Source organism: Mastacembelus armatus, chromosome 6 (genome assembly GCF_900324485.2).
Source record: "Mastacembelus armatus chromosome 6, fMasArm1.2, whole genome shotgun sequence".
Taxonomy (NCBI): domain Eukaryota; kingdom Metazoa; phylum Chordata; class Actinopteri; order Synbranchiformes; family Mastacembelidae; genus Mastacembelus; species Mastacembelus armatus.
In genome coordinates, this window is record NC_046638.1 from 15,671,454 (window position 1) to 15,694,289 (window position 22,836).

Genomic DNA, 22,836 nt, shown 5'->3' on the forward strand with positions numbered 1-22,836 from the left:
ATTGGTCTAATAAACACATGGTTTTAAAACCTAACTCTAATCATGCAATGCCAAGTTTTTCCTTATTTGAAGATCTGTTCTGTGTGAAGGACACAGGATTTATTCTGACGTGGAATCACATCAGACTTAAAATAATAGGTCAGCAATGACTCAAGTCACTAAATGGTATATAGCCATCTCTCATTTTTATTATTAACACCTGCTTTTCCTAATGTGATATGTTAACATAACAACTATGATATACTATGAAACTGTATTTCATTGCCTTGTACTGTAACGTGTGCAATGACAAAAGTGTTTCTTTTTACTTTTATTATACAGCGCTTTATACTTTGTTTGATCCATCCACCATTATCTATACCCGCTTATTCCTAACCAGGGTCACGGGGATCTGCTGGAGCCTATCCCAGTTCTCTTTGGGTGAAAGGCAGGGGTCCACCCTGGACAGGTCACCAGTCCATCACAGGGCCACATAGAGACAAACAACCTCACACACTCACACTCACTCCTATGGGCAATTTAGAGTCACCAATCAACCTGACATACATGTTTTTGGACTGTGGGAGGAAACCAGAGTACCTGGAGAAAACCCACACAAGCACAGGGAGAACATGCAAACCCCACACAGAAAGGTTCCTGACAGGTTGTGATCCCAGGACCTTCTTGCTGTGAAGCAGCAGTGCTAAACACTAAGCATACCTACTTTGTCTGGCAATTTCTTTATAAATAAAGATATTATTATTATTATTATCATAGATGTCTATATGAATTTGGCTAATTAGCAAATCCCCACTAAGTTGCAAAGTGTTTTTATGATTGAATTACACATATTTGCTATGCAATTAGGCAGGAAAGTATATTTGCAGCACATTAATGGACATTGAATTGAAGTTGAGAAAACTCTGACTATCTGGAAATTTGTTCTTTCATAGATGGATTTTTTTTTCTTCAAAGAAAACAACCAGGTGCAGGTGAGAAAGTAATCAAAATCTATAACAACGCAATATTCAATCAGAATAATTTTATAAATCAATATAGATCAAGTTATACCTATTATTACCTTATAGATTCTGTGATTGGATGTTAAGTTTGCTCTTTGGTTGACAGCACAAAGATGGAGAGAGGAGGATAGAGAGGGAGAGTAGGTGAGAGAGCAAGATGAAATAGGAGGAAGTATCACTTGGCAATAAGGCCACGTATAAATGAAAAACCCATATCGGTCGACCTGTACTCTAAACTGAGCAATAAATGCAAGATAAAATCCAAGACAGACAAAGTCCAAAAACAGGGAAATAATCCAAACGTGGAAAAACAAGAACACGAGGAACACACTGGTATGAAATAGTATTAGGAACTGAATGGAAACTGATGATAAATTGGAAACAGGTTAACAGAGTCATGTGACTGCGATCAGAGAGCAAGTGAAGGTGTCCAGGGACATCTAGAGGCAAAGAAAAGGAACTTCCAGAAACTGAGCTCTGGGATTTGGACAATGAGGTTAATGATTCTGCTAGAGCAATCTAGAAATCAGAAAATCTATTAGATCAGTGGCAGGAGGGTAAAAATAAAGAAGATCTGCTAGTGGAAAGAAAATTGGGCATTTAACAATATCAAAACGTTGATGTATAGTTATTTCCTATAGGCTTCTGTTCGACGTTAGTAATAAAGTTATGTGTTAATATTGGTGAGTGGGTGTGTTTGATTCAGGCCACGTGACATAGTCTGAGGGTGGTGCAGCTGCGTCCATTAGGCTGCCTATTAATTATGTTATTATTATTATACTGTATTGATCTACTCCATGGGTGTCCAATCTACGGCCCGCGGACTATTATCTCATTGCCCACATGGGAAACCTTTCTCAGAGGGTGACTTGGTAAAACTCACTCTCCGGACAAAACGCACAATTTACAAAACATTAACAGTTTCACTTTCGTTTGTTTGACTGTAGAAGTAAGAAATGAGTGTCAGTCTGAATCTGCTGTGTGTAGGTTTCGTTTTCCCCTGGCTCACAGCACACATGCTCCTAAGTTTCGTTTCTGGCTGACAGCTGTGAAAAAGCCCCTGCAGCTTCAGAAGAGCCACTGTGGCAGGATGTTTTCATGGGGAGAGGACTGTCATCGGGGCTTCTGGTTAAAACACGGCCCAGACGCCAGCAGCACGGCAGAGGACGGGGTCCATTATTTAAACCTCGATTATCACATCAGGGACCTGTCAGCTGGTCACAACATGCTGGCTTTTGTCAAAACTAATGGAAACTCCTTCATCATTCGCACAAACCAGAGCAAAGATGGGAGAAGATGCAGAGGAAAACAAAGTAAGCACCAGTCATATGTTAGTTTTCAGTCGTGGAAACATGTCAGCTCAAACTCTGACTTCAAAAGTTTTCTCCTTTGCAGTAGTGTTGACATACCCGCGCCTGTATCACCTGCTGTGTGTGTTTTCAGAGTTTGTGGAGTGTAAAGAGAAGATTCAGGCTGTGAGTTGTGGTGATGACATAGTCACTCTGTTGTCGGAGAGAGGCACAGTTTTCTGTGTGGACAGACTGTGTTACACTCTGAGGTAAGGGCAAAGAAAGTTGTTGCATTGTCCTGCCTGCATAATAAAAGTCAAATGGCCAGACTTCACATTCCTTTATTTTTATTTGCAGAAAAAAAAATCATTAGCTAGTGTTGGAAATGTGTTTGAACAAATGTGTTGTGAAAAAAAATGGTGACAAAATTGTGTTGGAGTTTATTGCAAAATACAACACACAAAAACTCTTCTCATTCGGGGCTTTTTGAGGGCCCCTCACTGCAGTGGGCCCTGGGTAAACAGTACCCCCCCAAGTCCGTCGCCTATGGCTCTGATCGTTTTGTATGACGGCTGTTTTCTTTCCTGGTCCTCAGGACACCAAAAGCTTTGTGTAACATAGCAGTTTCTCAGGTTGCTTGTGGGAGCCAGCATTCGGTCGCCCTGACCAAAGGTACAGTAAAAATGTATAATTATATTCAAATATATAGAATTGAAACCGAGACCAAGAGTCAGAATATTCAAAAAGCAGATCACAGTATTGCAGAGTGCAGCTCACAGCACCGTGGTGGTTTATGCCACAGATGGTCAGGTATACACATGGGGCCAGGGCTCCAGGGGCCAGCTGGGTCTGGGAGAGGGGACATTCACCGACAGTTCACCCCAACAGCTCCGAGCCCTGTCAGCGATGCCCCTGGTGCAGATCGCTGCAGGAGGGGAGCAGAGCTTCGCCCTCTCTGTGTCTGGAGGAGTGTTCAGCTGGGGCAGAAACGACTGTGGACAGCTTGGGCTGGGGGACACAACAGGTACCACAGCAGCATGTTACATATGTCTCTGTCTCATTTTAAATTTTAAGCTGTGCTGTATGTTTTTTGAAAAGGTAAAATTGAAATGTGTAATGAGTTGGTTCTGTTTACACATCTTTAAAAGTTAGTTTCACAAGTAACAACAAAGCATCAGTAGCGTTTGAAATGTATCTACAATGACAGTATTTCCAAAGCAGAATGTGCATTTCTTCATTTAGACAGAAACACACCAAGTCCTGTTTACTGTTTGAACATAAAGAAAGCTACTCATGTTTCCTGTGGGAAGGACCACACTGCCATTTTGACAAAGGTTAGTCAAAAAACTTGTAACACTTTACAATAAAGTACAATAAAGTACAATACCAAATTGGAAGTGGTTACTAAAGAGTCATGATTTGTTCACTTTCCTCACTCAAGTACATACAACGTTCTGTAGCAGATTGTGAAGTTTACCAGAAAGTGTTTTAATGCTCCTGTTGGAACCACTGCTGAGAAGACATTAAACTCACCAGATGACATCAGGGAATGATGATGGAATAGGTTTTAAATGGCTCCATTTTGAAAAGACCACTGTGGGGAAAATAATTTGTCAGGTTAAAAACCAACTTTAGTAACAATGATTTCCGTCACTGTTAAGAGAACAATATTTATTAGTGCAGTTTTAAGAGATTAGATTTGCATTGGATAGTTGAGGAAAAATTAAAAAATTTGCATTTATTAGCAGATTTACTCAGAATAACTGATTTACCACAGGTTTGGATATACAAGTATGAAAATAAGTGGTACCCAAACTCTATATTCTGGTTGTTTTGTTAGGATGGTGTAGTGTTTACATTTGGCTCTGGTCAATATGGACAGCTTGGACACAACTCATTCAGGGATGAACTACGTCCTCGCATTGTTGCAGAGCTCTGGGGGGCAAAGGTCATCAAGATTGCATGTGGACGGTACAGTAAACATTCATCTTTTTTGTACTGCATCAGATATCTTCTAATTGGGACTTGTACTTTAATCTTTCCCCTTCAAACACTTCGGTCCACTCCTGTTGTTTTTAAATGTACTTTGGAAATACATTTGACTTGTCATGTTACAGAGTAATACACTGACTGTAATAATACCTCAAAAAGAGCATCAGTTAATCAAATATTCAAAGAGGCCTTGAAACTGTTCCATTGAAAACTATCCTGCATCAAAATATCTTTATGTTGACGTGGAGTTTTGTAATATATATTTTTCAACAGACATCACACATTAGTGCTGACAGACTCCAAGGAAGTCTACTCCTTTGGCTGCCGTGACCAAGGGCAGCTGGGTCATGGAGACATGAGTAATCACTCTGTACCGCTACCAGTTGAACTGCCAGAGGGTAACTATATTTCTGGTATAAGTGAGTTCACTAAGAAGTAATCAGATATATTAAAGAGATCACACTTTATATTAACAATTTCAGACAGAGGTGAGGGTCCCAAACTTAGAAGCATCTTCGCAGGAGGAAACTGTTCCTTTGCAACGTGCACATCTAATGAGGTACCAACACGAATACATACAATACAGACCATCAGACAGTGATGTGAAAATCAACTCAGTTGGTTTCTTTCACAGGAAGAACACAAGGAGTCAAACAATGATAGTGTAAGCAATGTGAGACAGCCCAGCCTTCAAGACATGATTGACAAGTGGACAGCTCACTGTAATTCAAAGTCATGGAAAAGGGCTAAACAGTAAGTGTACTGCAGTGACATTACCTTAGTGAATATTCTGAATGATTCACTTGACTCCACAGCTTTGAGCTTTGATATCAGTGTCTTTGACTAAAAATATTGAACTCTTCACAGAGAAATTCACAGCACATTTTCCTCTGCACCCTCCTGGAACAAACTCTTCATTGAGCAAAGGTAAACACAGTACATCAGACTGGAATATTTGAACTTTTGGATGGGTTTTTATGAATGATGAAGATGTTCATAGGTCCTATGTGATAAATACTAATATTTTTGTCACGTTAGTGGCATTAAAAGGTACAAATGTCCATTTCTTCAATACTTTGGTTCATAACAAAACACCTGCAAAACTGATAGTCCCTTCACTTTACCTGCTAAAAATCTTAGTACCAGTGTGCACATGCTGATGTTAGCATGTAGTGGAAAGAGCCACTGTGCCTAAATAGTCTCACAGAGCTCTGGACTCTTTTTTTCTTTGTCTTTCTAGCCAAGATAAACATTTCTACACCTCACCACAGTACCCTGGCTTAAACTTCTCACTTGCACACCGTGCTTTCAAGAAACTGGCAAAGAAGGCTGATGTTTTGGCAGAGGTAAAATGTGTTAAATGTGTATGAAAGGTTACTGTTGTTGCTAACATTGGCGCGATGTAATTAACTCTGTAATTACTTTAAAATTAAAATGTGTTTATAATAAAACAACTGATTTATCTGAGGCTTTTAAATATAACACAATAGTCCAGACACTTTTCCCCTTACGTACGTGAACCCAACTGCTACTGACTGATCCTTGATCAAACTAACAGGTCGAAGCTGCTGTCCTGCACTTGCTTAAGTCCATAAATACAAAACCAGTGGGAGTGGAGGGGATGAGGATCTACCTGCTTCTTAATGAACTTCTGCGTGTGATCCAGAAACGCAAAGGGCAACAGAGCACAAAGCTCGCTGAGGCTGTTGCTGCTGTCTTAATAAGCTTGTCTGCTGAAAACCTTCAAGTCATAGGTACGAATAATGTCACCACAACACATGTAACTGTATCAAACATGTTTACTTACTGTTAAGGTAAAACAGACTATTTTCTCCTTCTGCTGCATCACAATAAAAGCAGTCCGGAGCCATTTATTGTGAAGATGTCACAGTATACTGTCTCTACGAAACATGACAACACTAATTTTAGCATGAGTTTTAAATATTGCAGGGTGTAATTGAACAGTCAAGAGCAGCCCCAGTGAGCTCCTAGATGAAAGGTACAGGTTGTGCATGTCCAACTCCTCAGCATGATAAACACACCAGCTGCAGAATCAAGCCACACTGGACTGGACTAAATTTTAAGGAATCCGAATAGTTTGAAGTAATGTCCTTTATGTCAGGTGTGAAATGATCACTGAGACTGACATTCATCTTCCGCAGGAGACTGGTGGTCCTCACTGTCGCCCTCCACCATGGTTAAATACGTTAAGGCGTGGAAGCAGGCCCTCTCAGTGATCCTGTCCACTGAGCCTGTCCCTCGCAACTCTGGAGTCAAAAACCTGATACTAGTGCTCCAGTATATGTACAATGTGAGTATCAGTAGTTACTTATGTTTTCTGTACATGTCACACAACATAAGCCTAAACCAGTAATTCTACTCACTCTTACTACAAAACAAATGTTTTTATTTTGCTTCTCATCTAAAATCTTAATGCACTTGTTTTAAAGGCCAACAGCAGGATTGCAGAATCCCGAAGGATACCAGAAAGTGATTTTTGTTTGGTGCTTGACGACAACTTTCTTCATAACGAACTGCTGCACTGGCAGTCACAACATGGGGTAAAAAATAGACCGGTATGTGTTTGGTGAGCTAAAGCCATGTACAGTGGGTACGGAAAGTATTCAGACCCCTTTAAATTTTTCACTCTTTGTGTCATTGCAGCCATTTGCCAAAATCAAAAAAGTTCCTTTTATTTCTCATTAATGTACACTCAGCACCCCATCTTGACAGAAAAAAACAGAAATGTAGAAATTTTTGCAAATATATTAAAACAGAAAAACTGAAATATCACATGGTCATAAGTATTCAGACCCTGTGCTCAGTATTGAGTAGAAGCACCCTTTAGAGCTAGTACAGCCATGAGTCTTCTTGGGAATGATGCAACAAGTTTTTCACACCTGGATTTGGGGATCCTCTGCCATTCTTCCTTGCAGATCCTCTCCAGTTCTGTCAGGTTGGATGATGAACGTTGGTGGACAGCCATTTTCAGGTCTCTCCAGAGATGCTCAATTGGGTTTAGGTCAGGGCTCTGACTGGGCCAGTCAACAACGGTCACAGAGTTGTTCCGAAGCCACTCCTTTGTTATTTTAGCTGTGTGCTTAGGGTCATTGTCCTGTTGAAAGGTGAACCTTCGGCCCAGTCTGAGGTCCTGAGCACTCTGGAAGAGGTTTTCTTCCAGGATATCTCTGTACTTGGCCGCATTCATCTTTCCTTCAATTGCAACCAGTCGTCCTGTCCCTGCAGCTGAAAAACACCCCCGCAACATGATGCTCCCACCACCATGTTTCACTGTAGGGATTGTATTGGGCAGGTGATGAGCAGTGCCTGGTTTTCTCCACACATACCGCTTAGAATTAATGCCAAAAAGTTCAATCTTGGTCTCATCAGACCAGAGAATCTTATTTCTCATAGTCTGGGAGTCCTTCATGTGTTTTTTGGCAAACTCTATGCAGGCTTTCATGTGTCTTGCACTGAGGAGAGGCTTCCGTCGGGCCACTCTGCCATAAAGCCCCGACTGGTGGAGGGCTGCAGTGATAGTTGACTTTGTGGAACTTTCTCCCATCTCCCTACTGCATCTCTGGAGCTCAGCCACAGTGATCTTTGGGTTCTTCTTTACCTCTCTCACCAAGGCTCTTCTCCCACGATTGCTCAGTTTGGCTGGACGGCCAGGTCTAGGAAGAGTTCTGGTCGTCCCAAACTTTTTCCATTTGAGGGTTATGGAGGCCACTGTGCTCTAGGAACCTTCAGTGCTGCAGAAATTCTTTTGTAACCTTGGCCAGATCTGTGCCTTGCCACAATTCTGTCTCTGAGCTCCTTGGGCAGTTCCTTCGACCTCATGATTCTCATTTGCTCTGACATGCACTGTGAGCTGTAAGGTCTTATATAGACAGGTGTGTGCCTTTCCTAATCAAGTCCAATCAGTTTAATTAAACACAGCTGGACTCCAATGAAGGAGCAGAACCATCTCAAGGAGGATCAGAAGAAATGAGCAGCATGTGAGTTAAATATGAGTGTCACTGCAAAGGGTCTGAATACTTATGACCATGTGATATTTCAGTTTTTCTGTTTTAATAAATTTGCAAAAATTTCTACTTTTCTGTTTTTTTCTGTCAAGATGGGGTGCTGAGTGTACATTAATGAGAAATAATTTTGATTTTTTGATTTTGGCAAATGGCTGCAATGACACAAAGAGTGAAAAATTTAAAGGGGTCTGAATACTTTCCGTACCCACTGTATCTGTAAATAATGCATTTGAATATGCCTCTGGTGCATCGTGGCTGCTTCAGGCCCAGTCTATTGATGTAAAAAACACAAAAAACTGATCTTCACTTGCTGTTGTTTTTTCAGATCGTGTCTGCTGAGCCACTCATCCTGTGTAGCTTCCCCATTGTGATGGATCTGCAATCAAAGAAAACTGTTTTTGACATGAATACTGAATACATCCGGGTAACTGAAGAATTGAAATGTGGCTCATGAGAAGGAGCTGTTACACACAAATCCTGTCTTTGTTTGTTCACAGTATAATAGTTTTTTGCATTTCAATAAGGGGACATGACAGTTACTTATGGCACAGTAACCTATAGCTAACAGTTTTAAGAGTATCATGATCATGATGACCAACAAAATTTCTAGAAATTATGATTTTGAGATGATCTTTAAATGTACTGAGACTTTTCTATCACCAAAGCCAATGAAATCTAATTTATTCCAGAGGAGAGCAATGACTTACAACTTCTACAACTTCGTTTGGCTGTTTCTGCCAACCTTCCTCACACTGGAGCTGAGGAGAGAATCTGTATTGGAAGACACATTTGAACAACTGGCTTCTGCTCATCACAGCAAATACAAGTGGCCACTTATGGTAAACAATTGGATCAAAGTCATGCTAAAAAGCGTGCATTATTTTTAGTTACTGTTATAGTTACTGAATGTTATAAACCTAGTTTTTATCTTATTGTCTTCTAGGTCTGTTTTGATCAAATGTTTGCCGAGGATGATGCGAATGTCTACATGAAAGACTTTTTTCACAAAGTCTTTCATGAGATGATGTCAGCTGAATCTGGGATGTTCATGTACAATGACTCTGAAACACTGGCGTGGTTCCCCTCCAATGTAAGACTACAGAGCTTCAAAAAGGAATCTGCTTAAAGTAGATTCAGGATTCAGTAAAAGTAGCTAGGTTGCTTCTGATGGTAATGAGCAATAATGAAACAAAAGTCGCTTTAGTTCCTACTTCTTTAAAAATAGTGAAGCAGCAGTCCTATTCAAGTGATCTATACAACAGATTTCTGTTGATGTCCCTTCCATCAATACCAGGTGACACAGGAGCACCACAGGTACTTCCTGTTTGGAGTCCTGTGTGGATTGGCCTTGTACAACCAGTGTATCATACACTTGCCCTTCCCACTGGCTCTGTTCAAGAAGCTGCTCGATGTAAAGCCTTCGCTGGAGGATATGCTGGAGTTCAGTCCGTGTGTTGGAAAGTAAGTGGAAATTACCACAAATTATAATCACACAAATTAGTAGTTTTAGGTCATAATTTCTCAGGGAATACTGCAAACATAATCTTTCTGCTGTGTGAGCTTGTATGTATTTGCATGTGTTGTGTTTGAAGGAGTCTGAAGGGCATCCTGGAAGAAAAAGATGGTGTCATGGGAAACGAGGACATGTATTTTTTAGTACGTATTTTACCAAAATAGTCATAAACTTACAATGTCTCTTTTATCCTCTTTATGATATTCATCTGACAATCTATAGACATTTCCCAAAGTGATATCTTCTTCTTTGTTACTAGATCTGGTGGGATGGGACAATAGTTGACCTTGATCCGGAGAACCCTGAAAAACCAGTGACAAGTCAGAATAAGTAAAGACCATTAATCCATTATTATTCAGTATTTTTTGTTACTTTCTTGTGCATTGTGTAGTATAATTTAAAGGAAAACATCTAATCAGCATTAATATGACTATGTAAAACACTACAAATGTGCATGCAGTTTAAATACATTATGCAACAGAAAATCTGGTGTGTCAGCAGAAAGTAGAGAAGATGGGAAGATGTAATTGTAAAAGCATGTAAAAGTGCGTCTTGTATGCAAGAAAGTTATACTGCCAAGTTATACTGTTTTGCTAAACAGGAAGGAGTTTGTGGATGCCTACGTGAATCATGCCTTCAACACATCAGCGAAGAGTGTGTTTCAGGAGTTCAAGCGAGGCTTCTTCCAAGTGTGTGAACGGGATTTGGTGAAGTTGTTCAGGCCAGAGGAACTGCGGGGAGTGATGGTGGGAAGAGATTTCCACAACTGGGAAAAACTCAAACTGGTAGCTTCAAAACAAGAGCTGCTTATTTTCTGCAACTCCAACTAAATAATCTAAACCTTATGTTATTGATTTGAATACTACAAATTATTCTAAGAGGCTGGACAAGAAGTAATTGTGTTTCTGTTTAACTGTAATTAGAACACAGTGTATGAGGGAGAGTACCATGTTGGGCATCCCACCATACAGATGTTTTGGGAAGTTTTTGATGAACTAACTGAGGAGCAGAAGAAAACTTTCCTTTGTAAGTATAGTGCCATAAAAAACATACTACTCTTACCATGTAGACTTTTATATGTATAAAATTATATAAATTGAAATGTTAATTTCAGTAGCTCTTTACCAAGAACACACAACAAGCTTGGTTTAACATGAATATGAAAAATTGCAAACTAGCAGCTATCTATTAGTTCCTATATGCATTAATCACGGTAATGTGACTTATCAGTTAACAGTTTGTATAAATAGTTACCAATTCTGAAACTCACTGATTACCACTTTCCCATTCCCTAGGGTTTGTGACAGGTTTTGACAGGGTGCCTATTCTGGGCATGGACCTCATCAAGATGAATGTCAAGGTTAAACAAGTCCAGGACCTCTCTTACGACCAGTACTACCCTGAAACACACACATGTTTCTCAACCCTGGAGCTGCCCTTATACTCAACCAAGGAGATCATGCAAACCAAGCTGACTGAGGCCCTGAGCAATAACCGAATGTACAAGTGATTATGAGACTCTGCTGCATCTCTGCTGAACAGATGACATAACACTGTGACGCAGCACTTTGTATTTGGCTGACCAAAGAGCAGCCTTTGTAGCTTCTGTAAGTGTAACTATGTATTAGCCAACATGAGGGGTTTGGAATGTGTGTGTGTGTGTGTGTGTGGTGGATGTCATACAGCCTAAATGCTCTATATAAAAATATATCTGTATTCTGCCTATCTTTATATTGTATAGATGTGTAGCAGGGAAGTAGCTTACTAATGTGTTGCCTTCCCATGAAGAATGTGTTGAAATCAGTTGTGATTTCCTGGAGCCAAATTAAACAAGACTAGTTACAAAACTAAAACCCGATTTTCTGCATCTGTACAGTCTTTTCATGTTTGTTACAAAAACTATAAGAATATAATAGTTGTTACATGTTCGATGTTCAAGCAATAAACTACATTGTTTTCTGTGCTTCTCAGGTGTTAAATGATAATAAAATGATGCGAAAAGAGCAGCGCTGTCAAGATCGGTTTCATTTTCACTTTTCATTTCACAACTGTAATAAATCTCCTCCTTTTCCCCGGATGGGCGTGTTATTTTCATTATAAGCGTTTTAAGTTTTGTTTTCCCTCACTTCTCACTATCGGATCAGCATAACGAGCCAATTAGGTTTGGTCTCTGTCTGACCGAGCTCAGTCATAAAGAGCAGGTCCCGGTGTGCCCGGAGTCACTTTACCAACATGTTTTCATGGGGAGAGGACTGCCACCAGGGATTTCGGGTCCGGGCCGGTTCCCATACATCCGGGGCCGGGGTTCACTTTTTAAACCTCAGTTATGGCATCAGGGATCTGTCCGCAGGCCACAGCGCGATAGTCTTCACCAAAACCAGCGGAGATGCGTCCATCATTCGCAGCAGTGAGAGCAACGACGGGAGAAGAGTCTGGAGAAAACAGAGTGAGCAGCAGATTTAGCCAGTGGTGGAAAGTAACTACTCAAGGACTCTCCTTAGGTACACTTTGTAGATATCTGTACTTAGCTTTGCAATAGGCTTACTTTGATTTGACTACATCTCAGAGCAAAATGTTGTACTTTTACATTTTTGGATTAGGATATAGAACTGTATAATGCAAAATACAGTGATTAAAACTTTATTGATCCCAATTCACAAGCTATCCAGCAGCATGCACAGTAACTCAAATTACTGGTAGTATATAATCAATATTTCATATTGAAAGGGAAAATTAACACAATAAGAACACAATAATGCATCAATAAATATGATCCAAAAAAGTACTTTTAATTTTGGTACTTCGGTTATATTAGGCTTAGGTAATATTTTGAATGCAGACTTGTAACAGTGTATTATACACTGTGGTACTTTTACTTAAGTAAAGGATCTGAGTACTTCTTCCACCACTGGTCTTAGGTTCACATGCACATTGAAATTCATTCAGTACAAAGGTGATGTGGTGAAAGAAAGTTCTCTTATCACCTGCTGCATGTTTGTGGGTCACTCACTTTCAGAGTTTGTGGACTGTAAAGAGGAGATTCAGGCTGTGAGTTGTGGTGATGATGTGGTCACTCTGTTGTCGGAGAGAGGCACAGTTTTCTGTGTGGACACAACTCCTGCTCATTTCACTCCAAGGTAAAGAGTCCTTTGTAAAATCTCACTTGAGTTAATAGTAACTGGCTCTGATTATTATAGAGCAGCTGTGTAAGCTCTGCTGTCACTGTTGTTTCAGGACACCAAAAGCTTTGTGTAACATAGCAGTTTCTCAGGTTGCATGTGGGAGCCAGCATTCAGTCGCCCTGACCAAAGGTACAGTAAAGCTTGAAATGCTAGAGATGTTTTAAGCTTGAAATCAAGATTCTTAATCTAAGATACTCTTTCTGAAGTTTGGATAGAAATATGGTAAATGTTAAAATAATCACATACGTGAGACTAAAAACTCTAGTCATGATAGAAAAAGTTGACTCCAAGTCAAGGTGATGGCCTGAATGCTAATAATGATATGTAGGCTACGCTACTATGCTGCTACTATGTAGCACACACAAATTGTGTTTACAAATTGCTTTACAATAGGCAAACATGTCACTGTGATTTCTCCACAGATGGTCAGGTATACACATGGGGCCAGGGCTCCAGGGGCCAGCTGGGTCTGGGAGAGGGGATATTCACCGACAGTTCACCCCAACAGCTCCGAGCCCTGTCAGCGATGCCCCTGGTGCAGATCGCTGCAGGAGGGGAGCAGAGCTTCGCCCTCTCTGTGTCTGGAGGAGTGTTCAGCTGGGGCAGAAACGACTGTGGACAGCTTGGGCTGGGGGACACAACAGGTAAAAAAAAGAAACTAAATATTCACTAAGATATAGAACATATATATATATATATATATATATACTGTTCTGGAATTTTAATATCTTTGCTATAGACAGAAACACTCCAACTCATGTTGATTACCTGAACATGAAGAAAACTATTCATGTTTCCTGTGGAAAAGACCACACTACTATTTTGACAAAGGTTAGTCAAAGAAAGGTTTGTGGCACTCTCATGTTGTAACATTTTACATTTTATAACCAAAAAAGGGTATAAAATCAGACAGTTTACACTCCTCTACTGATAAATTGCTTGTAGTGTTTGAAATAATACTGAAATGATAGAATATGTAAGCGGAAGAAGATGGATGGATGGATGATAGAATATGTTTAAATAAAATCTGGTCAAAATGCTGGTTTTGGAAGTAAAAAACTATTTTTGCAACACCATAGTTGTCAGATGTGTTTTTATTTATTAAAGATGCCATCTGAGTTTGCATACTGCTCCCACATTCTATCTGCCTGGTGTTAACTCAGAAAAACACCCATTTAGCGATTCAGACTTCTGACTGCCAGATTCATCAGGCATGGCTGGATTATCAAGAACAACTATTGATCAGCAAACAAAACCGGTCATTATGGTGATCTAATCAACCACCAGTCATTATTATATCAAAAATATTTACTGTCAACTAACACAGATATAAAATCACATGCTGACATCTTAGATCCCCCAAAAAACATAGGTGGAAGTGTGAAAATAATTGATACCCAAACTCTATTTTCTGGTTGTTTTGTTAGGATGGTGTAGTGTTTACATTTGGCTCTGGTCAATATGGACAGCTTGGACACAACTCATTCAGGGATGAACTACGTCCTCGCATTGTTGCAGAGCTCTGGGGGGCAAAGGTCACCAAGATTGCATGTGGACGGTACAGTACACCTACAAACTTATCATAAACCATAATGCTTAGTCAATTCAGCTCATTGCTCATAAAGATTCTTGCATAATTGTTTTGTGATCATTTTGGCATATTCAGACAATGAGGCACTCTGTGTGACAGAAAACAGTTATGTACATAAATACATGAGTCCATTTTTGTATAGCTCCATCAGACAGTTATTGAATATCAGACTATAGGTTGTCATTATAAAAGAATTAGCATCACTGTGGCATTTGACAGCATCACAGTATAGTACAAGTAAAGTCTGTGACAGACTATTAACTAACTACACATTACAGCTACTGGATCATATTCTCAGGTTGTTCCTGTACATTTTTGTGCATCTCACTGTCCTTCTGTTGATCTTCCCCCAGAGATTATTACACTAACTAAAGTTTAGTGAAATACAGGATTGTAGTTGCAAACCCTATGGAAACACTTTGTTGCTGATATTATAATACAGTTTGTTGTCTCAATCAGATATCACACACTAGTACTGACAGACTCCAATAGGGTCTATTCCTTTGGGCATGGAGAGCAGGGGCAGCTGGGACATCTAGGGGAGAGTCATCCGTCTGTGCCTCAACGTGTTCACTTGCCAACAGGTAACTCCTCATCAAGTTATTCCTAAAATGTTATACTCCCCATACATTGAAATATTAAAAACAAAAACAAATAGGGAAATAACTGTAACAGACAAAAACAATTGTTTGATTACATTAATGAATTGATGGGCCTCAAACACAGTTGCTTACTGGCAGATATTTAGCTGGGATTTTTTCAATGTGGCAATGGCTACAGGTTGTCAGTGTAGCTATGGTAAATCATGCTGTATTATCTAAAAAGAAAACACAGGGCAAGTATATCTAAATACCACTGGGCCTAATGTGGAACCTTGGAGTGTATCACATGTAGCAGAAGGGACAAAATGTTTGAGTGTAAAGTTTTACTTTGAGCATTTACTAAGTGTTTCAGATGAGATGATTATGGAATAATTGGCTGCATGGTTTGGTTTCCATGAGTTCCAGACTGGACATGATAAAGGTTAGACAAAAATATTTTCTACTTCAAATTCCAGACACCAATGGTGGAATCCAGCTTAGAAACATCTTCGCAGGAGGAACCTGCTCTTTTGCAACAAGCACATCTAATGAGGTAACAACACAAATGCATACAATATAGCCCTGGAAGGTTTAATCATACCTTTACCCCAATTAATATACATCTAAAGTCTTTTTCCTAAACCAAGCATGAACTCTTTCACAGGATCTTCACCAAGGGTCAAACACCACCACTACAAGCAATGTTTCACAGCACTCCATTGATAATATGATTGACAGATGGACCTCTAAACGTGATTCAAAATCATGGAAAGAAATAAAACTGTGGGTATAACGCAGTAAAGGTTATTGTTCTCTTAGTATATAATAATTTTGTTGAATAGTCCAGTGTTAGGGTTAGGGCTCACCATGACCCTACACTTAACACTGGATCATCACCCTAACCATATGAAATCTTAACAGGGAAATCCACAGTATGTTTTCATCTGCATCTTGTCTGAATCAAAGTTTCCTGGACCGAAGGTGAACAAGAGTTTCTATGTATGGTCATTACTTTTTCCTATCTCTTGATTTACATTACATTTACATGTACTTTTTGTGTTTTTAGCAGAGAGAAACATTTCCAGACCTCACCAAGCTACTCTGGCTTGGACCTGTCTCTTGCACAAGTAAAACTAGAGGAATTGATGAAGAGGGATAATGTTTTGGAAGTGGTATGAAATTGAAATTTGGCATATTGCTGTAAAAAAGTGGGAATTTTACTTACTCATTTTACTTTCACTCAGCGCATTATATTTTTTCAATAGGTTGAGGCGGCTGTTCTGCAGATGCTTCCCTCTCTTGATGAGACACCACTGGGAGTGGAGGGGTTGAGGGTGTACCTGCTTCTGAACAAACTTCTGCATGTCACCCAGGAACGCAAATGGCGACAGAGCACAAAGCTTGCTGATGCGCTTGCTGCTGCTATGCTAAGCTTGTCTGCTGAAAGTCTTCAAGTCATAGGTATTGTGAGAGAAAACTGCTTGAACAATTTGAATGTTTGAGACACTTTAAATGGCATTAGTTCACTACGGACGAATGTTGTGGAAAACTGTGTTCCTAGGACTTTTCTGACATTTTAATGTACTTTTGTGAAACTTTTGAGTCTGAAAGAAGGAGCACAGGATGCTCCTGTGCATGGCCACTGATAACATGTTCTCTGTAGCTGATAACGCCCTGTTTTCCAAAAACCCTATACATCCCATATTGGTATTGTGTAACTTTTTTATTTTTGCCAGCTACAAGACAGTTCAGGGGATGGGCAGAAGGAATAGGGATAGAGGAAAGGAGAAAAATACATGTGACATAATAGCAAACAACTGCAATGATACAATATCAAAAATATCAACGCTTATACTATGTCAGCAACACAATGTGAGACATAACTATTGTCAGTGATAACAGAGCAATACAATACTGTTAATAATAATAGTAAAAATAACAATCAAGGAACTCAACTCTTTCTATGGAGTCCTGAGTTTGCAAAATCAAATCAAATAGCTCCTGACCTTTGCAGAATATAATCAGTTAATAAGAGGACTTATCATCTTAATATTGTAAGTATTGTATTAATTATTGTAGTTAAAAACATATGAATGAGTAATTGAACTTCAAAGATTAAAATGTAACATTCATTTTGAAAATGCTTTTAAAAATGTCACCTTTTATTAGTAACACATTAATTTCCCTCCAGATTAGTAAATGGAATAACAAAAAGTATAATTTAAAATATATTTTAAAATTAATCTTGTAAATCCTTCAAAAAATTCTATTTTATTCTAATTGTTTTATTAATTCACTAGAATTAATAATAAATGGGTTTTTTGAAACATATCTGTGACCTTTGTTCTTTTTCTGTCTTCTTCAGGAGACTGGTGGTCCTCACTGTCGCCCAACACCAAGGTTAAATATGTTAAGGTGTGGAAGCAGGCCCTCTCAATGACCCTGTCTTGTGGGCCTTTTCCTTGCAACTCTGTAGTAAGCTCCAGAGATAGAAACCTGCTCCTAGTCCTCCAACAGTTGTACAATGTTAGTATCATTTAGTATACATCTACAAAATATATATATATATTATATATAATATATATCTACAAAAAATACTTTTTTATATTTACCAATCTTTCTTCGTGTATGTGTTTTAAAGGCCAACAACATGATTGCAGGATGCCAACGAATCCCAGAAAACACATTTTGTTTGGGAATTAACTATGCTATTCTTCAAGAGGATCTGAGGCTTTGGCGTTCAGAGTCAAAAAGCAAGGTAAAAAAGTATAGCTGTTAAAAAAATAGTTTGAAGGAGTCAGTCAAGTCATTCCTTCCTTGTATCTTCTTGTTTTTATTCTTCACATAGTGTATTTATTTAAAAACAGAAAACTTAAAAAAAACCCAATTACTTATAGTACCTTTTGGAAAAAGTTATGTACTGGTATGCTCTTTTTTCAGGATGTGAATGATCAGCCAGTTTTTCTGATTAACTTTCCATTTGTGATGGATCTGAATTCAAAGATTACAGCTTTTAACATCAGTGCTAGTTGGACTCAGGTAACTTAAGTTTGGAGCTTGGGAATAATCAGCATTTCTATTTTGTCTTAATGTTCTGTTTTAATGCATGTCCTATCACTAATCAGAATTCCATAATAATAATGGATCAAATAAGGGTGGATAATATAATATGACATTTCCACACAGACTTATTACCTAATTCTGCAGTTACACTGTACTCTACTTTTTTTTGAGCTTCACATTAAGTGCTCAAAATCGAAGCAGCTTTAAATAATAAAATACATTACATTTCATCCCATATAAATATAATTAAAACTGGTAAATTGACATTTTGAATTGTATTGTAGAAAGAACACCAGGCATATCTCACACCCTTGGGATGGGTTCCCCATTCAGAACCTTTTTTTGGACTGAAGCTGAAGCGAGCGTCACTTTTGAAAGGCACCTTCGAGCAGCTGGATGCTGCACATTGCAGTGATTTCAAGAAGCCACTTGTGGTAATTACTTTGTTTTTTAGCCTAATGTTGGAAGCGTAGCCAAATAATTTTGTCATCCACAGTAAGTGTCAGTCTAACACTTTCTATCTCTCAGGTCTATTTTGACGAGGATCCAAAGGTCACAGATGTGTACAAAAGAGACTTGTTTCACCACTTGTTTAAAGACATGGTGTCAACTCAATCTGGCATGTTCAAGTTTAATGACTCAAAAACACTGGCATGGTTCCCCTCCAAAGTAAGACTTCCTACTTACGACGCAGTAATGGAAATATATGCACTTTCAGTGGTGCAGTTTACAACTGAAAAATCATCAACATATATATTAGACATATTAATATCAACACAATTCAAAAAACAGATTGGGATTGTTTCTACCATTACCATTACAGACAACAGAAAAGGAGAGGAAACATTTCTACCTGTTTGGAGTCCTGTGTGGATTGGCCTTGTACAACCAGTGTATCATACACTTGCCCTTCCCACTGGTTCTGTTCAAGAAGCTGCTCGATGTAAAGCCTTCACTGGAGGATATGCTGGAATTTGAGACATTTGATGGACAGTCAGTATTCATCTAAATTTAATAGTACACATTTGTTGTTTTACAGTTTGATACCTAGGAAGTGACAATATAAAAACTGTGAGTAAACATTTCCTTTATTAAAACTTATTTCATCCTGTTTAAAGGCGTCTGCAGGAAATCCTGGACTATGAAGGTGATGACCTAGAAGAGAAGGGGGTAGGTGTTTACTCTAAAATTTACCTGTAATATGTTTTATTTATCTTTCTTGCAGTATTTCAGTAGTGTTGCAGTGATATTACTAACCTCTTCCTTTTCATAATTGCTGAACAGATCGAATGGGTTGACCTTGATCCCCAAAATCCTGGAAAGCTAGTGACAAATGAAAATAAGTACGACTTCTGTCTAAAACCATCCATGGAATAAAACCTTACACCTAATTTACAGGATGTATATAACATGTATCCAGATCAGCCCTGCTTCAGAGAAATGTTTGTTGAATTAACACTTTAATTTGCTACACAGGGAGGAGTTTGTGGATGCCTACGTGAATCATGCCTTCAACACATCAGTGGAGAGTGTGTTTCAGGAGTTCAAGCGAGGCTTCTTCCAAGTGTGTGAACAGGATTTGGTGAAGTTGTTCAGGCCAGAGGAACTGCAGGGAGTGATGGTGGGAAAAGATGTCTATGACTGGGCAAAGCTGAAACAGGTACAGCCAGCAAAAGGTCCCTGAGATCTATGTTAATCTGCACCTGCAAAAGATTTCACACATCTTGATATGTTTTATTTTGTCAAATACTTCAATAGTCTTTTCTTTTACTTAACTTAGAACACAGGATATGAGCCAGAGTATCATGTTGGACACCCCACGATACAGATGTTTTGGGAGGTTTTTCATGAACTAACTGAAGAACAGAAGAAAGATTTCCTTTGTAAGTATCGTGCCTTACTGGTTGAAGCCTTTGAAAACCACAATATTATATTTACAGGTTAGAATGTGTTGTAAATCAGATTGTCATTATCAACCAGTCTGACATTGCAGTGTGGCTATTATACTGTTAGACTATTATACTTTAGTATTGTATCACATAAATAAAAGAACATTTTGCCAACTGTGCCAATTCATAGACAAACAAAAGGGCATTAGTACAATGCTGCTAGAACTCCATGTAGTGTTTTTGTTTAGTGTTTGGATCCATTGTCAATGCTGCTAATGACACATAGACATCAGCAATTTATTGTAATGTTTGTTAATTAGTCTTCACCTATAAATTTAAATAAATACATACAGTATATGAATAACTAACTAATTAAATAAATAATTAAATAAATAGTCAGCAGTTACTGTTGATACCCAAAGATGTTAACAGACAAATTGTAACTTGAGGATTCCTATTAATCCCTGCGTGTTCTTCAGGGTTCCTGACTGGTTATAGAAGGGTTCCTATTCTTGGAATGGACCAGATCCACATGATGGTTCGAGTTAGGCAAATAATGCAGGGCGACTCCTATGATAAGCACATCCCTGAGTCCCTGACATGCCACTCTATTCTGCAGCTGCCCTTATATTCAACAAAGTCTATCATGCGGGACAGACTGATAACGGCTCTGACACCAGAGAGAGGATTCAGGATGTGATGGTGGATCATCAAATATAGGACAGGAGTGTGTATCGGGTGTGTTCAGGAAAAGTGTGTGCTTGGTGTTTGTTTTGGAATCTAATCTCCTGTGGTAAGAATAAAATCAACATACTTGAATTGACATTGTTAGCATGTAGTTTGAAAATGGTGACTAAAGATCAGCATTCTCAGCCATTCCTCCAGTTCTACTGTATAACCGTATGTGAAGGCAAAATGGTTATTTGCTGTAATTTCACTGATTAAATTTATGAATGTTTCCTTTTTTAGTGTTATATCTATCTCAGGAACAAAGTTTATTTTATGACATATTTTGCTGAGATCAAGCTGAAATTGTTTCCTTGTGAATTTATCATGTACACTAAATCTAATGCAATCCAATATAGATCTTCAGTAATTTATATATTTATCTGGTGTTTGTTTGTGACAATTACAAGGTTTCTGGTTCTGTGTGTGAGAGGGGTCAGTTCAACTGTATTATCATGTTTGAATTGGCCATTTGTGGTTCTGGAGTATTATATACTAAGTAGGCAAAATATTGTCATTGTCGTTAAGTTGGATAAGTTAATAGTTGTATGTAAATTAGATTTATTCTTATTTATTCTTCTTTTCCTTAACCATATCTCTTTAGTTTCTGTCCAGTCAGTGGCTTTTTTAGAAACCATTTGAGGTGAATATTGGGGGCTGGAATGAAACACAAATTTGATATTTGAGACATGATACAAATGACCAGAGTTGCAGATTTGTAATGCTGGTGAAAATGAATGTCATCAAGTGTACTGTCAAGTGTCGGTGAGAGAAGGAGAGGCGGTAGGACCCAAATGCGGAATCAAAGAACTTTATTCTTCCTCCTGGGGATCACCAGGGCAGGGAAAACATAAAAAACACCAAGATGAATGAAACAGGAAAACTAGAGGAACCGAATGAAACGGTACACAGGCAAACACTTGCAACATGCAATAACAAAGCTTACGCTATCTAATGCTTCAGCAAAGAACAAAAGAAAGAGGGAAGCATATATAGGGAGACAACAAAAGGTGATGAGACACAGGTGAAATCTGGTAAACTGGTGTCAAGCTGCTGGGGACCAGAGCAGGGGACAAAAGGTAAGTCTTTTCATAATAAGGGTCCCCGGCAGGAAGTCCCAAAAGGGGAATCATGACGTGTACTGACACTACATTGTCTGCATGTAACTTTTAACTCATACACAAAAATGTAAATATATGGTATTGTATATGGAAATATACTGTGCATTATATTGCATGTTCCACTCTCATTCTTAGTATAGTATCAGATGTCACAAGAATTTCAAATTCAGCACAATAGCTGGTTACAAATATGATCATATATAAAGTCTACAAATACATTATCCCTTGTGTAGAAACACAATGCATGAAGCTAAATTGAACAGATATGTTACCAAACTACTATAATAACTCAACTTCAAGTAAAGCAAGGAGCTCAGGGCCAGAATAACCAATCATTCAATAACAGCAATATATGACTGAACAAAAAATGTTAACAGACATACCTTAGGTTTGTAACACTGGGTTGCTATTGTTAGTGCCCCATGCACTGTGTTTGTTCTTGTTCACAACAGGAATGCTGAAATCCAGATAAGTGATCAAACCACGTAATGGAGTCAAATGTCTGAGAGAAAGAGAGAAACCCAAAGATACATCCTTTGTTAGTATTGTATAATAGCTGATGGATGTGTGCAGGGTTTCTTACTACTGACAATATGAAGAAACACAGCAAGAAGACAGACCACTAGATGGCCCCATTATTCTGCTTGTTGACTGGATACATCAAACAAAGAGCAACTGGGATGAGATCACCAAGCAAACTAGTGCAGCTTTACAGTAGCAATACATGATATGTAAAACTTAGATCATAACAAATGCGGTCAGTAATATTGGTGTGCTGTGGTGCCACACGTCACATCATAAATACCTGGGCATGGAAATAAGCTAATATACAGTTGTAGTAGAAAAAAAAACTTACATGTAGG

At 38.7% G+C, this 22,836-nt stretch overlaps 2 protein-coding genes across 5 annotated transcripts; both read left to right on the plus strand.

Moving 5' to 3' along the window:
* The first annotated feature begins 1,829 nt into the window (after window positions 1-1,829).
* On the plus strand, window positions 1,830-11,824 carry LOC113132530 (probable E3 ubiquitin-protein ligase HERC4). 2 transcript variants are annotated; one of them, XM_026310689.1, is made up of 24 exons: window positions 1,830-1,873; window positions 1,989-2,314; window positions 2,445-2,559; window positions 2,886-2,962; window positions 3,093-3,314; window positions 3,533-3,624; window positions 4,131-4,261; window positions 4,556-4,680; window positions 4,765-4,841; window positions 4,917-5,035; window positions 5,150-5,209; window positions 5,523-5,628; window positions 5,841-6,036; window positions 6,445-6,593; window positions 6,733-6,858; window positions 8,633-8,731; window positions 8,997-9,146; window positions 9,251-9,397; window positions 9,602-9,768; window positions 9,900-9,963; window positions 10,080-10,150; window positions 10,422-10,605; window positions 10,744-10,846; window positions 11,116-11,824. In XM_026310689.1, exons 1-24 carry the CDS (start codon window positions 1,845-1,847, stop codon window positions 11,328-11,330), a joined length of 3,150 nt encoding a protein of 1,049 aa, XP_026166474.1. In that variant the 5' UTR covers window positions 1,830-1,844; the 3' UTR covers window positions 11,331-11,824. The 2 variants fall into 2 exon arrangements, with proteins under 2 accessions (XP_026166474.1, XP_026166475.1); XM_026310690.1 differs by having other exon boundaries at window positions 6,733-6,843.
* Window positions 11,825-11,914: 90 nt separating this feature from the next.
* LOC113132531 (probable E3 ubiquitin-protein ligase HERC4) lies at window positions 11,915-21,226 on the plus strand. 3 transcript variants are annotated; one of them, XM_026310691.1, is made up of 23 exons: window positions 11,915-12,266; window positions 12,837-12,957; window positions 13,055-13,131; window positions 13,425-13,646; window positions 13,742-13,833; window positions 14,430-14,560; window positions 15,053-15,177; window positions 15,651-15,727; window positions 15,839-15,957; window positions 16,096-16,155; window positions 16,241-16,346; window positions 16,440-16,635; window positions 17,540-17,700; window positions 17,816-17,932; window positions 18,115-18,213; window positions 18,522-18,671; window positions 18,766-18,906; window positions 19,061-19,230; window positions 19,356-19,407; window positions 19,522-19,580; window positions 19,714-19,897; window positions 20,018-20,120; window positions 20,606-21,226. In XM_026310691.1, exons 1-23 carry the CDS (start codon window positions 12,053-12,055, stop codon window positions 20,824-20,826), a joined length of 2,997 nt encoding a protein of 998 aa, XP_026166476.1. In that variant the 5' UTR covers window positions 11,915-12,052; the 3' UTR covers window positions 20,827-21,226. The 3 variants fall into 3 exon arrangements, with proteins under 3 accessions (XP_026166476.1, XP_026166477.1, XP_026166478.1); XM_026310692.2 differs by having other exon boundaries at window positions 12,066-12,321; XM_026310693.1 differs by lacking the exons at window positions 11,915-12,266; window positions 13,742-13,833 and having other exon boundaries at window positions 12,894-12,957.
* The last annotated feature ends 1,610 nt before the right edge of the window (window positions 21,227-22,836 follow it).

Bases quoted from the DNA above. Each gene is read 5' to 3' on its own strand.
- LOC113132530 (XM_026310689.1), top strand. From the start codon at position 1,845: ATGGGAAACCTTTCTCAGAGGGTGACTTG. The intron at 4,842-4,916 runs GTACCAACACGA...TTTCTTTCACAG, and splicing joins CAACGTGCACATCTAATGAG to GAAGAACACAAGGAGTCAAA. The intron at 9,398-9,601 runs GTAAGACTACAG...CATCAATACCAG, and splicing joins TGGCGTGGTTCCCCTCCAAT to GTGACACAGGAGCACCACAG.
- LOC113132531 (XM_026310691.1), top strand. From the start codon at position 12,053: ATGTTTTCATGGGGAGAGGACTGCCACCAGGGATTTCGGGTCCGGGCC. The intron at 19,231-19,355 runs GTCAGTATTCAT...TCCTGTTTAAAG, and splicing joins TTTGAGACATTTGATGGACA to GCGTCTGCAGGAAATCCTGG. The intron at 19,581-19,713 runs GTACGACTTCTG...TTTGCTACACAG, and splicing joins CTAGTGACAAATGAAAATAA to GGAGGAGTTTGTGGATGCCT.